Consider the following 15,892-nt stretch of genomic DNA (forward strand, 5'->3'; position numbering starts at 1 on the left):
TACTATGCCTAACCGCTAAGGTGAGAGGGGGAAAGTTTAAAGGAGATGTGCGGGGCAAGTTTTTTTCAGACAGAGAGCGGTGGGTGCCTGGAATGTGCTGCCAGGGGTGGTGGTGGAGGCAGATACGATAGAGGCGTTTAAGAGGCCCTTAGATAGGCACATGAATCTGCAGAGAATGGAGGCATATGGACATCGTGTAGGCAGAAGGGATTAGCTTAGGTAAACATTTCATTACTAGTTCAATTAGTTCAGCACAACATCGTGGGCCAAAGGGCCTGTTCCTGTGCTGTACTGTTCTATGTTCTATGAGTCAAGGGGAGATGTTGCATTTCTTCGTGGAGGTTCTGAGAAAAGCCTTGATTGTACATGCAATCAGACTCTCATCGCCTGTCTCACTCTAACATATCTCCTGTTGTGATAGGTTGGAAGCCCAAACAGACACAGGGAGAATGTACAGACAGCGACCAGCTGGCGCTGTAATAGCATTACGCTAACCTCTACACTACCGTGCATTTCCCTGTCAATCTGTGCAGTCATTGGAAATAGAAAGGGCTGCAGGGGAAGAGAAAGGGAGTTCAACTAACTGCAGGTTCTCAGCCATGCAAATACATGGGTCTAACCATTGCCTTCTGCATGAAAATTTTCTCTGAATCTAATTTTCTTTCTTATGAAACTTGCATACATTTCCCGGAGCAGATGACTAGACTGAGGACAGGTTCCTCAAAATGATTTTAAAAAAAAGCCAGCACACACCTATGTATTGACAAGGGTAACATTAGAAATTAGTACGAGTGGCTCCTACAGTCCTGTGGTAACTTTCAAAAGAGCACAAGGAACCTTAACCAGCCCTGGTACTTTCTCTCCTCCTCGTCTGACAATCCACATCTCCCTCTCGCTGACCATCAACACACAGGCGCACGTCAAAGATGCATGCTTAGCCCACTGCTCTACTCTCTCTATACTTATGATTATGTGGCTAGGCACAGCTCAAATGCCATCTATAAATTCGCCCATGACACCACTGTTGTTGGCAGAATCTCAGATGGCAATGAGGAGGCGTACAGGAGTGAGATAGATCGGCTGGTTGAGTGGTGTCGCAACAACAACCTCGCACTCAGCGTCAGCAAGACCAAGGAACTGATTGTGAACTTCAGGAAGGGGAAGTCGGGAGAACACACACCAGTCCTCATTGAGGGGTCAGTAGCTTTAAGTTCCTGGGCGTCAACATCTCAGAGGATCTATCCTGGGCCCAACACATTGATGCAATCAATGAAGGGCGGCAACGCCAGCAGCTCTACTTCATTAGGAGTTTGAGGAGATTTGGTACGTCACCAAAAACTCCTGCAAATTTCTATACATATATGGTGGAGAGGATTCTGACTGGTTGCATCACCGCCTGGTACGGAGGCTCCAATGCACAGGTACGAAAGAGGCTGCAGAGAGTTGTAGACTCAGCCAGCTCCATCACAGGCACAACCCTCCCCACCATCGAGGACATCTTCAAGAGGCGGTGCCTCAAGAAGGCGGCATCCATCACTAAGGACCCTCACCATCCAGGACATGCCCTCTTCTCGTTATTACCATCGGGGAGGAGGTACAGGAACCTGAAGACCCACACTCAACGATTCAGGGACATCTTCTTCCCCTCCGTCATCAGATTTCTGAATGTTCCATGAACACTACCTTATTATTCCTCTTTTGCACTATTTATTTACATTACATAATAGTGATTTTTATATTTTGCACTGTACTGCTGCCACAAAACAACAAATTTCATGACATATGTCAGTGATAATAGACCTGGTTCTGATTCCCCGCAGCCTTAGGTTGCCACCTCGTGGTTGGCTGGAGAGCTGCAAGTCCAGAGCCGCCATTCACATTGTCCCAGTGTTATCCAGAAACTTTCAGCTCAACACCTCCAGCAGAGATGTTAGGTCTCACACAAGACAACAGGGGCAAGATTCCCAGCTGCAGTCTAGCCTCCTGCTCTGGGAAGCGGAGGTGCACAGAAAAAAATATTAGCTTCAAAGAATCCAAGGAAGTTACCAGAGTAGGAGGTTGGGTCTGTCATATGTATGCTGGCTTTCAGAGAATTGACCACTCCCTTCCTCAACCTGGATGTTGAAAATAGGTAGAGTGGCTGTCACATTCCCACAGTCACTTCCCACAGATTTCATGGAAAAAGCAGCCCAGAGGAGACTTTGGGGCCCATTGGGCCTATACTAGCCCTTTGTGAGACTGATACAATTAGCCCCATCACCCTGCTCTTTCACAGCCCCTAGAATTCTTTATTCCCCTTGTTACAGATTGCCACTGAATCTCGTTCTGCTGTCTTCTCAAACAGTGTACACCAAATTACAATACGCAGCAAAAAACTCTCTCTCCCTTCTGATTATTTTGCCAATTTTCTTAAATCCGCCTCCTCTGGTTACGGACAGTTCTGCTTGTACAAACAATCCCTCCTCTTCCAAAACCCCCTCACATTTTTTGAAGAGCCCTGTTAAAATCCCCCTTAACTATTCATACAGGTACGGACATGGTGATTGTTGACCCTGGACCATTGAAAAGGTGAATGTCACTACCACAGTTAGGAAGTTTAAATTCAAGTCATTAAATCCATATTTCTTTTACTTCTTATGACACAAGGCCGTTCATCCCATCAAGTCTATGCCAGCTTTCAGAGCATTCACAATCGAATGTTTCTTTCCCTGTATTCTATTCTCTCTCACATTCCCATTAACACCCGTTTCTCCTGCCACAACCTACACTAGGGGTCAATTAACCTACCAGCCAGCGCACCTCTGGTGACATGTGGGGGACCCAGGAGCAACCCACACAGCCAAAGGGAGAACATGCAAACTCCACGCAGGTGGCACCGGAGGTCGGGATCGAACCTGGGTGTCTGGAGCTGTGAGGCAACGGTTCTGCCCGCTGCGACACTGAGACAGCCCATTATCATCGAAACCCCATGTGGTTCATTGATGTCCATCAAGGAAGGAAATCTATTACCCTGAGTTTGGCCAGTGTGGAACTCCAGACCACCAAGGTAGTTGACACTTAATTGCCCCATGGGGTGATGAGGGTGGGGCAGCACACACTAGCATTGCCTGCAACGTCAACATCCCACAAACAAATTATATAAAAGTCATTGGCATGGAGGGTGCAAATTCAAACCTTCGTTACCTGAGCAACCTCGTCCCGCGAGTTCCACTTCACAGACAACAGCAACTTGGGTAACGTCTCTGGTATGTTGACACAGTAATGTCTAGAATGGTCAGTGAAACAATGAGTCATCCCCACCGGTACCGTACCCCAGTGTTATACAGTGACAGACCCATCCCCACCAGTACCCTACCTCGGTGTTATACAGTGACAGACCCATCCCCACCAGTACCGTACCTCGGTGTTATACAGTGGCAGACCCATCCCCACCAGTACCGTACCCTGGTGTTATATAGTGACAGACCCATCCCCACCCCCACCAGTACCGTACCCCGGTGTTATACAGTGACAGACCCATCCCCACTGGTACCATACCCTGGTGTTATACAGTGACAGACCAATCCCCACTAGCACTGTACCCAGTGTTACACAGTGACAGACCCTCCCCACCAGTACTGTACCCCGGTGTTATACAGTGACAGACCCATCCCCACTGGTACCATACCCTGGTGTTATACAGTGACAGACCAATCCCCACTAGCACTGTACCCAGTGTTACACAGTGACAGACCCTCCCCACCGGTACTGTACCCTGGTGTTATACAGTGACAGACCCATCCCCACTGGTAGCATACCCTGGTGTTATACAGTGACAGACCAATCCCCACTAGCACTGTACCCAGTGTTACACAGTGACAGACCCTCCCCACCGGTACTGTACCCCGGTGTTATACAGTGACTGACCCTCCCCACCGGTACTGTGCCCCGGTGTTATACAGTGACAGACCCTCCCCACAGGTACCTGTGCCTCCATAGGAAATCCTTCTCCTGCTCAGTGATCTCAGACAGCGGGTCGCGGGTGTAGATATTCCGCAGCTGCTCGATGTCGCCGTCGGTCAGGTTGCTGTCCCTCGCTAGCCGGTTACTCTGCAGAAAGCACGGACTGGTTACTCAAACTGTGGAGGGGCGTTATAGGGAGACTTATAAACCAGAACGTACGGTAACCACCAACGTATTCAACTGCTTCACAACCTTCACCTCCACTTTTAGTCGAGGAGGGTGTGGGCTAGTGATGGGGAAAATGTTTCATGTCTGCACTGTATGGGGGGGGGGGGGGGGGGGGGGGGGGGGGGGGGGGGATGCTCCCTATCCCATTTCCCTGTCCAACCTGAACCCTCCCTGACTGTTAAAACTTCCAGTAAACTGCTCCCCCTTTTCTCTCTCCTCCTGATCTACTCAGTTCCTCCTCCGCCCCCCCATCACCCTGATCCTTTCCCCTCCCCCATCTGCCCATCACCCACACCCCCCACCCACTGGGTCCCCCCCCCCCCGTTCCCATCTGCTCTCCCCACCTCCCTTATCTGGTTCCAGACTCCACCTTCCTCTCCTATCAGATCCCACCATCTGCAGCCCTCTGTCACCTCCACCAATCACCTCCTGTCGCTGTTCCCGCCCTCCCCTCCTCCATTTGCCTATCACTTGGATCCACCTATCACGTCCCAACCTCTGTCGCAGTTCCCGCCCTCCATTTGCCTATCACCCCTCCTCACCTGGATCCAGCTATCACCTCTTGCCCCACCCCTTCCCTCACCTCTTTATACTGACCATCGCCCCTCTATCTTTCAGTCCAGATGAAGGGTCTCGACCCGAAACGCTGACTATCCATCTCCCACCACAGATGCTGCCCGACCCGCTGAGTTCCTCCAGCCCGTGTGTTGCCCACCGTTACGTCGTTGGTCGGGATTCTCCTCCCCTCACCCCCACCTCCATTGGAGGGAGCAGCCGACAGTCTCTCACATTAGTTCTTCTGGTGCATGGATGCACGACACAGGAGCCAGCCATTCAGCCCATCAAACCTACCCTGCCCTTCAACAAGATCACAGCCAAGCCTCCATTCTCCCCATCTGACAACACCAACCCCCACTCCTCCCCCCCACCGTTAACCCCAGACCCAAACATACTGAGAACCCACAGCACCTACAGGTGGAGAATTCCAAAGATGAAGACGTTTTTCCTCATCTTGGTGGACTCCTCACCCCATGGCCACGTTCTCTGGTTCCCAGACTCTTGAGGAAACAGGACTCTTGGCATCTTCAATGTCAATTTCCTTTCCAAATCTCGAGTCTGCCTGAGACTGCATTGTGAGCTGGTGCTTCCTCCAAGATCTTATTGAGTAGCATAGGTGGGAGGGGTTGAATGCCTCCCTGTATATTCTGTAGGATTTTTATTTTGATGGGGCTCCTCAAGCCTTTATTACCCACCCCCAAAAATAGGTTGAGTGAGCTAGGGCTTTTCTCTTTGGAGAGGAGGAGGATGAGAGGTGACTTGATAGAGGTGTACAAGATGATAAGAGGCATAGATCGAGTGGACAGTCAGAGACTTTTTCCCAGGGTGACAATGGCTAACACAAGGGGACATAATTTTAAGGTGATTGGAGGAAGGTATAAGGGGGATGTCAGGGGTAAGTTTTTTTTTAAAAACGCAGAGAGTGGTGGGTGCGTGGAACGCACTGCCGGCAGAGGTTGTGGGGGCAGATACAGTAGGGACATTTAAGAGACTCTTAGATAGACACATGAATGATAGAGAAATGGAGGGCTATGTGGGAGGGAAGGGTTAGATAGATCTTAGAGCAGGATAAGATGTCGGCACAACATTGTGGACCCAAGGGCCTGTACTGTGCTGTAGTGTTCTATACCCCAGATCCCTTCAGAGGCAGCCAACCACCCTGCTAGGACGGATCACATAGATGAGACCAGACAACAGTAGTGGACTTTCATGGTCACCATTAGTGACCCCGATGTCATTCCAGAATTACTGGAACTTAACTGTTGCTTCAGGAAGGCTGACGGTATTGTCAGGGATACCTGCCACCCTGGCCATTCCTTTTTCTCTCTTCTGCCTTCTGGGAGAAGACACAGGAGCTTGAAAGCCCTGACGACCAGACTCAAGAACAGCTTTGTCCCCACTGCTGTTAGACTCCTGAACCGATCACCTCTCTCACATCCCTTTCCCAGTGGTGCTTCCACGTTCTCAGACTCTTCACTCTACCTCTTCCGTTATTATTACTTTAGCATTTCTTTCTGCACTGCCCCAGTCTGCACCGCCACCTCTGCCCCAGTCTGCACCGCCACAACCTCTGCCCCACAACCTCTGCCCCAGTCTGCACCGCCACAACCTCTGCCCCACAATCTCTGCCCCAGTCTGCACCGCCACAATCTCTGCCCCACTCTGCTGTTTTGTGCCCGTCAATGTATTTAGTATAACCACGTACACTGTTTATTCTGAGCGCTTCACGGGAGCAAGGAATTTCATTGCACCCCGGTGTACATGACAATACACTAATCTGAATACCATTGAGGCGCTTAATAGGCTTTTAGACAGGGAGATGAACAGCCAGGGAATGGATCACCTGCTGGCAGATGGGATTAGTTTAATTTAGCATCATGGTCGGCACAGACATGGTGCGCCGAAGGGCCTGTTCCTGTGCTGTGTTGTTCTACGTTCGATGTTCTGCCCTGACGGGATTCGAACTCATGTCTCTTGGTTCGCCGTTCCAGGGATCCAGACACTGGCACCACCGTGCCCAGTATTCCCCTCCTATGGGAGGTCTCTTCCCGTGAGCCACAACGTCAGCTGGAGAGGGGAGGCAGGTTCAGATCGGGACCAGACTTCCAAGCAGGCACCCGAACCATCGCAAACACCAAGTCACTGTCTCCCCCCCTCCCCTCCATCGTTTGAACTGCAGCTCAAGACTCCGGCTCATCCGCTTCGATAGACCTGGTTCCAGCTGCCCAATGCAATGAATGGCCTCCTCCCATTCTTCTGCAGAAGGAGTGCGCCACCTCCCAAAAGACCTTCCTGTACCCCCGCACACCCCCCCGCGCCCCCCAAAACACCAGTCACCATCTGAGGAAGGGTCGGCCACCCCAAAACCCGCAGAAGCAAGTTGCCCTCCGCTCCCACAGAATGGTCAGAGGGGGAGGAAATTATTCCACCACAGCTACCGACTTACCAGCCCCACCAGGCAGTAGTTGAAGCCCAGCTCCCGGGACATGCTCCAGTTGGCATGCTCTTCTATCTCGGCAGCATCTGGGAACTTTACAGAGTTGCTGAACCAATTGAATTCCAACTCCAGGCAGGGGGTTTCCTAGAAGTACACAGATGAGGTCAGGTTGGGACAGAGGCAGCAGAATTCCAGACCAGTGCGAGTTTCTGGAAAACAGGATGCTGACTAGCAGAATCTTGGATTAATGAGTCCTGAAGCAAAACACAGCAAAGGAGTTTCAACAGCACATGGGCTGGGGGAAAGGGAACACATTGCAGCATGGTGGCGCAGCGGGTAGAGCCACTGCCTCACAGCTCCAGAGACCTGGGTTCCATCCCGACCTCTGGGTGAGAGAGAGAGAGAGAGAGAGTGCGAGCAAGAGAGAAAGTGTGTGTGTGTGTGTGTGAGAGAGAGAGAGAGAGAGTGCGAGCAAGAGAGAAAGTGTGTGTGTGTGTGTGAGAGAGAGAGAGAGAGTGCGAGCAAGAGAGAAAGTGTGTGTGTGTGAGAGAGAGAGAGAGAGAGAGAGAGAGAGAGAGAGAGAGAGAGAGAGAGAGAGAGAGAGAGTCTCTCTCTCTCTCTCTGTCTGCGTCTCTCTGTCTGTGTGTGTCTCTGTGTGTGTCTTGCACATTCTCCCTGTGACCGCGGGGACTTACCCCGAGTGCTCCAGTTCCTTCCACATCCCAACGACGTGCGGGGTGGGGGGGGGGAAGAATTGGTGGTTTAATTGGTCTGTAAATCACACCCCCCTAGTGTGTGGGTGAGGGGTAGAAGCTGGGGGGAGTTGATGGGAATGTGGGGAGAATAAAACAGGATCAGTGTAAGTGGGTGGTTCATGGTTGGCACAGACTTGATGGGCTGAAGGGCCTGTTTCCGTGCTCAACGAGTACAACACAAAGTGGAGGAGAACACGGTCAGTGTTGGAGCGAGGGAACGAGGTGAAAGATTGTGATCGAAGGGGCAGAGGGGCTGAATGTTCCAGGTTCACTCTGTGAGGCAACAGACTGGGGAGGGGGTAAGGGGAGGGGGGGGGGGGGGGGGGGGAAGGGGACGTACTCAGTTTCATAAATGTTTAAATCGAGATCAATACAGCAGACCACGCACTAATCAGGATCGAGGGGATGGCGGGAGTGGCACTCAGACGAGGAACAGCCACCGAATGGATCCCAGGACAAACGTTGGGGCTGGACTCTCACCTTGTTGGGATTGGACCCCGTCACACCAATGGGGTTCAGCAGGTCCTCCAATCCGTGGGGCACAGGCCACAGGTTCAGAGCCATCTTGCCGGACACCAGGTTGTCCATGTAGTCAAACAGGTTGATGTTGCCCCAAGCCAGTGGGCAATGTTCCTGCAGAGAACACATTAGGAAAGCAAGTAAAAGGTCAACCCCACAGAAGGAACCCGAGATGCTGGTGGGAGTGGGGAAGTCGTGGTTGGGAGGTTCTTGGAACCGGTGTTAAAAGACCCTTGGAACATCCCAGTGGTCCAGAGGAATTTGGGAAAAAAGGACAAGACCAGACTGGAGAACTTGCAAACACCAAGTCACAAAGCATAGAAACAATACCTCCAGCCCACTGAGTCCTCAGTGACCTTTACTGAGACAGTGGTGGATGCCTGGAATGCATTGCCTATAGGGTGGTGGAGGCAAATTCAATGGGGGCTTTTAAGAGGGGCTTGGATGGGCACATGAATGAGAGGAAAATGGAGTGATATGGGCATTCTGTAGGTAGGAGGGATTAGCTATGTCGGCACAACATTGTGGGCCGAAGGGCCTGTTCTGTGCTCTACTGTTCTATGTTCTATGACCAGCAAGCACCCATTCACACTAATCCTACAGTAGTCCCATTTTAATCTTAGCCCCAAGATTCTACCCCTCACCCACACATTAGGGGGGGGCAATTTACAGACCAATTAACCCACTGACCCCACACGTCGTTGGGAACCAGAGCACCCGGTGGAAACCGACGCGGTCACAGGGAGAACGTCAAGAGCCGGGGTCCCAGAGTGTGGGCTGAGAATACGGGTGGGACTGGGGTCAGGAGGTTTGGGGCTGGAGTTGGCATCTGGAGTGTTTGCATGGCAAAAGGTGATGCATACACGTGAAAACTTGCATAGACGCTGTTCTACCCACAGTGTGTGTACATCACTGCAACCTTTGGTGTCAGTACAAGCGATCTTTGTGGTATCCATTAGTTTTGTTATCCACAGGAAGTCCTAACCCTCTGGAATCTTGAGGACTTAGTGTACAGAGGAGGCGAGACCAGGTAGGGGTTTGGAAACCGTTGGGAATTGGTTGATTATTATCATCACGAGTACCGAGATACAGTGAAAAGCTCTGTTTGCGTGCCATCCAGACAGATCATTCCACACACAAGTACATCGAGGTAGTAAAAATGAAAATGGAATGCAGAATATTGTGTTGCAGTTAGAGAGAAAGTGCAGTGCCGGCAGACACAAAGTGCAAGGGCCACGATGAAATAGATTGGGAGATCAAGAGTTCATCTTTAACATACAAGAGGTATGTTCAAGAGTCTTATAACAGTGGGACAGAAGCTGTCCCTGAGCCTGGCGGTATGTGTTCTCAAGCTTTTGTATCTTCTGCCCGATGGGAGGAGGGAGAAGAAAGAATGACTGAGGTGGGAGGGGGGGTCCTTGATTATGTCAGCTGCTTTCCAGAGGCAGTGGGAGGTGTGACAAACATTCGGAGGTGTTGCTTCAGTGTAGAACAGCGAGCACGTGGGCAATGAGTGACAGGACCTTGTGAGAGCTGAGCATTGGAGGCAGGAGACTTAAGAGTTATGAGTGATAAACTGACAAGAAATTAAGCAACATTCAATTATTCCCATGGGAAATGAATACAGTTTTGGGCCCTTTCTGGAGATTAAAGAAAATGGGAAATCAGTGATGTGTAAAATTTGATTTTTGCTATCGTGTGGGCAGACAGGAGGGCACAAGCTGGATAATTACCAATTTTTATGGATGCCCCGTAGAAAGCATCCTATCCAGATACATCACAGTTTGGTACGGCAACTGCTCTGCCTGTGACCGCAAGAAACTGCAGAGAGTTGTGGACACAGCTCAGCACATCACGGAAACCAGCCTCCCCTACACGGACTCTGCCTACACTTCTCGCTGCCTCGGTAAAGCAGCCAACATAATTGAAGAGTCCACCCACCCCGGACATTCTCTCTTCTCCCCCCTCCCATCGGGCAGAAGATACAAAAGCCTGAAAGCATGTACCACCAGGCTCAAGGACAGCTTCTATCCCGCTGTTATAAGACTATTGAACCATAAAATGGACTTTTGACCTCACAATCTACCTCGTTACGGCCTTGCACCTTATTGTCTGCCCGCACTGCACTTTCTCTGTAAGTATAATACTTTATTCTGCATTCTATTATTGTTTTCCCTCGTACTACCTCGATGTACTGATGTGGTGAAATGATCTGTATGGATGGCATGCAAACCAAAGTTTTTCACTGTACCTTGGTACATGTGACAATAATAAACTAATTTAATTTACCAATTTACAAAAAAGTCCTTGCAGGTCAACACCTACAGTTTATGATGGGATAAAAGACGAATCTAAATCACAGAAGGTGCAGGGGTTGGGAGGGAGAGAAGGAGGCCATTCCTTGGCTAAATTTTTGGGATTACCCCAATTTCCAAGATCTTGGCCTGTAGCCTGAGTCACAACCTTCAGCACTCATTCAGGTACGTCTTAAATGTGTGGGGGGTGTGGGGAGCTTCTCCCTCCACCCTCTCTACATGCAAGTGAGTGGGAAGCCCCCACTACTCAGCGAGAGAAGTAAATATTTCGCCACTTCTCAAATCCTTCTGCCAGCAACTTCAATCTACATCCCCGCTTACTGTACTCTCTGCCGTCTGTGTGTGTGTGTGTGTGTGTGTGTGTGTGTGTGTGTGTGTGTGTGTGTGTATATGTCTCTCTCTCTCTCTGTTGTGTGTATCACTCTCTCTGTCTGTGTGTATCACTCTCTCTGTCTGTGTACGTCTCTGTGTGTGTCTCTCTCTCTGTCTCTGTCGTTTGCACATTTTCCCTGTGACCGCGTGGGTTCCCCCCGGGTGCTCCGGTTCCCTCCCGCATCCTAACGGGGTGGGTGGATTAACTGTATGCTGCAAACTGCCCCGAGTGTGTGGGTGAGGGGAAGAATGTGGGGGGAGGGGGGAGAAAATAAAAATGGGATTGGTGCAGGATTAGTGTGCAGGTAGTTCTGCTGTAACACAAATCGATTATAATGCGAATGATGGATATGGGAAAACTATCGGCATTGGATACGCTGCAATCAGGAACACCAGTTTAACGCAGGGAAACAGAGGACTGCAGATGCTGGAATCCAGATGAAAAACACGATGATGCTGGAGGAACTCAGCAGGCCGGGCAGCATCCGCTAGAACAGCACCTCATTTTCCGTCTTGGGACCTTGCAGCCTAACGACATGAACATTGAATTCTCCCACCTTAAGTAATCCCCACACCCCTTCCCCACAAACCCCCCCCCCCACCATGCTTCTTCTCTTCCTCCTTTTCCTTGCCTTTTTTCCTACCTTTTTTCCCCTCTCTCTCCTTACCTTTGGCCCATCCCCCGGTGGATCTGCTCTCCGCTCCTCTGCCCATCACTATCTCTTACCTGCATCTACCTATCACCTCCCTGTGCCCACCCCGCCTCCCCTCTTTTGTCCACTTATCACTGCTCTGCTTTTCCCTCCTATATACTGAGCTTCCCCTTTACCTATCTTCAGTCCTGAAGAAGGGTCCTGACCTGAAACATTGACCGCCTGCTTTTCTCCACGGATGCTGCCTGGCCTGCTGAGTTCCTCCAGCATCATCCTGGTTTTACACCCGTTTAAATCTGTGCTTTGAAGGCAACTGTAGCCTGTTCTGCTGCAACGGACTTTCTATAAACCCGAGGTTTCTTAGGAACTAACGCGTTACAGCAGAACTACCTCTAACTTGGCGCTCGTGGGCCGGTATGGACTCAGTGGGCGAAGGACATGTTTCTGGACTCCATGACTCGATGACGTTTGTCACACGCGTTCAGTCTGGGTGTGCCTGCACCCGAAGCCTCGCTCCCCTCACCAAGTGAAGCTCCCACCTCTTTAGCTCCTTTCCTCCCCTTGACGGAGCAGATGGACAGGCAGAGACGGGCGGCTCGCGGGATATCGATGAGGTAGATGTCGTAGGAAAGCCACTCGTTCCATCTGCAAAGACAGCATCAAAACAAGCGTTCAATGGAAGGCGTGAGTCAAGGCATGGGGAGAGATAGGAACAGAAGGGTGTGTGATGGGAGGTAGGGGTGGGAGGAACATCAACACCAGAACGACCCTTTTGATGACTTAATTCTACCAGGGGTGTTGAAAGCACTCTTTATGACTTTGCTTGTCTTTACAACATAAACCTTTCACTAGAAGGGTAGCACCTCGAGTGTTTCCTCTTTCAGATCCCGAATGAATTTACCACTTTTCCTGAATCTGTTGCCATGTTCTCAATTCCCCTCTGGAGTCTCCAACATTCCCAGTATCCCTCCTGCAGCTTTGGGATGTATTTGCCATCCCCGTGTCTGTCTCACTGACCCACCCTCACTAGAAGGGTCCATTGACAGAACTTGTGTTGTTCTACCCAACCGGGGCGTCAGACACGGGAACGTGGAAAGAGGACGAGGTTAATTTCTAGGATGAGAGGGTTGTCCTATCAAGAGACGACAGGCAGTTTAGGTTTAAGTTCCTTGGAATACAGATGTACTGCTGAGAGTATCCTGACTGGTTGCGTCACGGTCTGGTACAGCAATTCGAATGCGCAGGAACGTAAGAAGCTGCAGAGAGCAGTGGACTCGGCCCAATACATCACGGGCACATCCCCCCCACCCCCACCATCGGTAGTATCTACAGGAGGTGCTGCCTCAAGAAGGCAACATCCATCATCAAAGATCCCCACCATCCGGGTCATGCCATCCTCTCGCAGCTCCCATCGGGCAGGAGGTACAGAAGCCTGAAGCTCCCACACCACCAGGTTCAGGAACAGCTACTTCCCTTCAACCATTCGGTTCTTAAACCAACCAGCACATCCCTGATCACTGCCTCAGTACAGCAACACTGTGACCACTTTGCACTTAAGTGGACTTTGTTCTTTTTGTTCTAATTGTGTTTTTTCTTGTAAAAATTGTGTTTAATTGATATTTTGCTTGTGAATGCTGCTTTTATGATGCTATGTGCCTGTGATGCTGCTGCAAGCAAACCTGTCATCACACCTGTGCATACACGGACTTGTGCAGATGACAATAAACTCAACTTTGGAGTTTATAAGGGTGAGATTCAAACATAGAACATCTTAAGGGGGCTTTACAGGGTAGATGTTTTCACTAATCGGGGGAGTCATAAACAAGAGGACATGTTACACGATAGGACTATGATCTGTAGGAATTTCTTCTCTCACAGAGCAGTGTACCTCCGGAATTCTCCCGATCCCAAGGATGGTGGAGATCAGATCATTAGAAAAGGAGGTATTTAAGAGGCTCTTAATTAGGCACATGAATGTGCAGAGAATGGAGGGAGATGGACTTGTGTTGGCAGAAGATATTAGTCTAGTTAGGCAATGGGCAGGTAGTGTAGCGGTCAGCGTAACGCTTTACAGCGCCAGCAACCCGGTTTCAATTCCCGCCGCTGTCTATAAGGAGTTTGTACGTTCTCCCCACGTGTCTGTGCGGGTTTCCTCCGGGTGCTCCGGTTTCCTCCCACATTCCAAAGACGTATCGGTTGGGAAGTTGCGGGCATGCTATGTTGACGTCGGAAGCGTGGTGACACTTGCGGGCTGCCCCTAGAGCAGTCCACGCAAAAAGATGCATTTCACTGTGTGTTTCAATGTACACGTGACTAATAAAGGTATCTTATCTGATTACTAGATTAATTATTTCGGTACAAGTTCGTGGACCGAAGGGCCTGTTCCTGTGTTGTACTGTTCTACATTCTAAGTACATGTTCCCCTGGGTTATGACAGGGCTCCCTCCGTACCTGTGACCCTGACAGTTCGCAAGTCGGGAATGTGGCCACGAACCGAGTTCCAACCCGGCAGAAGATCCCCGCGGCACCCGGCAAATCCATTCCGCCGGTCTCCCAAACTCTCGTGCGGGCTGCGCCCAAGTTGGGTGTTCCTAACCCGGGGAGGACCTGTACTGAATGTGGGGATGGGTAAACTTTTGAAAGGATCGAGGGTTGTGGGGAACTGGCACAGAAGAGGAGTCAAGGCCAGTGTAGGTCAGCCTCATCGTGTTGAATGTAGGACAGGCTTGAGGGGCCGAGTGGCCTACTCCTGCTCCCATTCCCTTGTGCCTCAGCACCTCCATTCTGAAGAAGGAACTTGAGCGGAAAGCAACAGCGTCACCACAGACGCTCGCTGGCACAGCAAGGAAAAGCTTTTGCAAAAAATAAAACTCACTGTGGGCAAGGTTTGTGGGAGGGTTGGCGAGTGACTGGGGGTTTTTAGAAACGAGATGAAACTAACACAGTCTTCAACGCTTCAGAAACAGTTGCCAGATGTCTGTGAATCTCATCGTGGTGAGTTATGGGAGGAAACTCCAAAAAAATAAGTGGTTATGAACAAGCGGCTGGATTTGTTACCAGCTCCAACCCTCGAGAGGTTTACACATTCCTTCCACTCTGACCCTCTGTGCTCCCGTCATCCCTCTTCATCCTACATCAGGTTAGACCTGATAGAAAAAGTTTATAAAGTTATGAGAGGCATAGATCGGGTAGACAGTCAGAATCTTTTCTCCCCAGGGTAGAAATGTCAAATACTAGAGGACATACATTTAAGGTGAGAGGGGGAAAGTTTAAAGGAGATGTACAGGCAAGTTTATTTCAAAAACACAGCGTGTTAAGGGAGATGTGCAGGACAATTTATACAGTATACACACACACATACAGGGGGCGATGTGCAGGACATTTTATACACACACACAGAGTGTGGTAGGTGGCTGAATCGTGTTTAGCACAGACATCGTGGGACGAAGGGCCTGCTCCTGTGCTGTACTACATTCTTGTTCCAAAGTCCCTCCCCCACAGCAGCCATTCCCCGAGAACATCTCTCCCCCACCCCCACCTTGCTCACAGCCCCACTCGCACCCCCCCACCTCGCTCAGAGCACTGCTCATCCCACCCACCTCTCTCCAGCACAGCTCTGCACCCCACCCCGATGGTTCCATGCCCGTCCAATCTGTGCACCCCCCCCCCCCCCCCCGCTCCCTCCTCTTCCACCTTGACCTCCCCTCGCTACACAGGATGGCAGCCTTGTCCCTCTTCACTAGTTCGTGGGTCCGAGTCCCCCAGCAAGAGGAATTGGGAGTTTGAGGAGATTTGGTGTGTCACCAGAGGCTCTTACAAATTTCTACAGATGTGCGGCGGAGAGCATTCTGACAGATTGCATCACCGCCTGGTACAGGGCTTGGAGGGATAGGGGCAAAACGCAGGAAATTAGGACTAGCTGGGGGGTGGGGGGGGGGGGTGCGTAGGGGCACCATGGTCGGCATGGACTGGTTGGGCCGAGGGGCCTGTATCTGTGCTGTATTTGCTCTGTGACTCTATGACCCACCCACCCACATTTTCATCCAAGTCATTCTTGGTTCGACTAACCTCTCGTTCTTCTGAACTCACCCTGAGTGTAGGCCCAATCATTCC

General features: G+C 50.7%; 1 protein-coding gene across 4 annotated transcripts in view; it reads right to left on the reverse strand.

The window, feature by feature from the left end:
• Positions 1-15,892, reverse strand: part of LOC127586686 (phosphatidylinositol 4,5-bisphosphate 3-kinase catalytic subunit alpha isoform) — a 94,572-nt gene that overhangs the window by 23,142 nt on the left and 55,538 nt on the right. For all 4 annotated transcript variants that reach the window (XM_052044815.1, XM_052044816.1, XM_052044817.1 and 1 more), the window contains 5 exons: positions 12,319-12,424; positions 8,401-8,553; positions 7,175-7,309; positions 3,965-4,089; positions 3,184-3,265 (listed from right to left, as the gene is read on the reverse strand). In XM_052044815.1, coding sequence (XP_051900775.1) covers positions 3,184-3,265; positions 3,965-4,089; positions 7,175-7,309; positions 8,401-8,553; positions 12,319-12,424 — 601 coding nt within the window. The remainder of the gene's footprint in view (positions 1-3,183; positions 3,266-3,964; positions 4,090-7,174; positions 7,310-8,400; positions 8,554-12,318; positions 12,425-15,892) is intronic.

Source organism: Pristis pectinata, chromosome 37, assembly GCF_009764475.1.
Source record: "Pristis pectinata isolate sPriPec2 chromosome 37, sPriPec2.1.pri, whole genome shotgun sequence".
In the NCBI taxonomy this organism is placed as follows: domain Eukaryota; kingdom Metazoa; phylum Chordata; class Chondrichthyes; order Rhinopristiformes; family Pristidae; genus Pristis; species Pristis pectinata.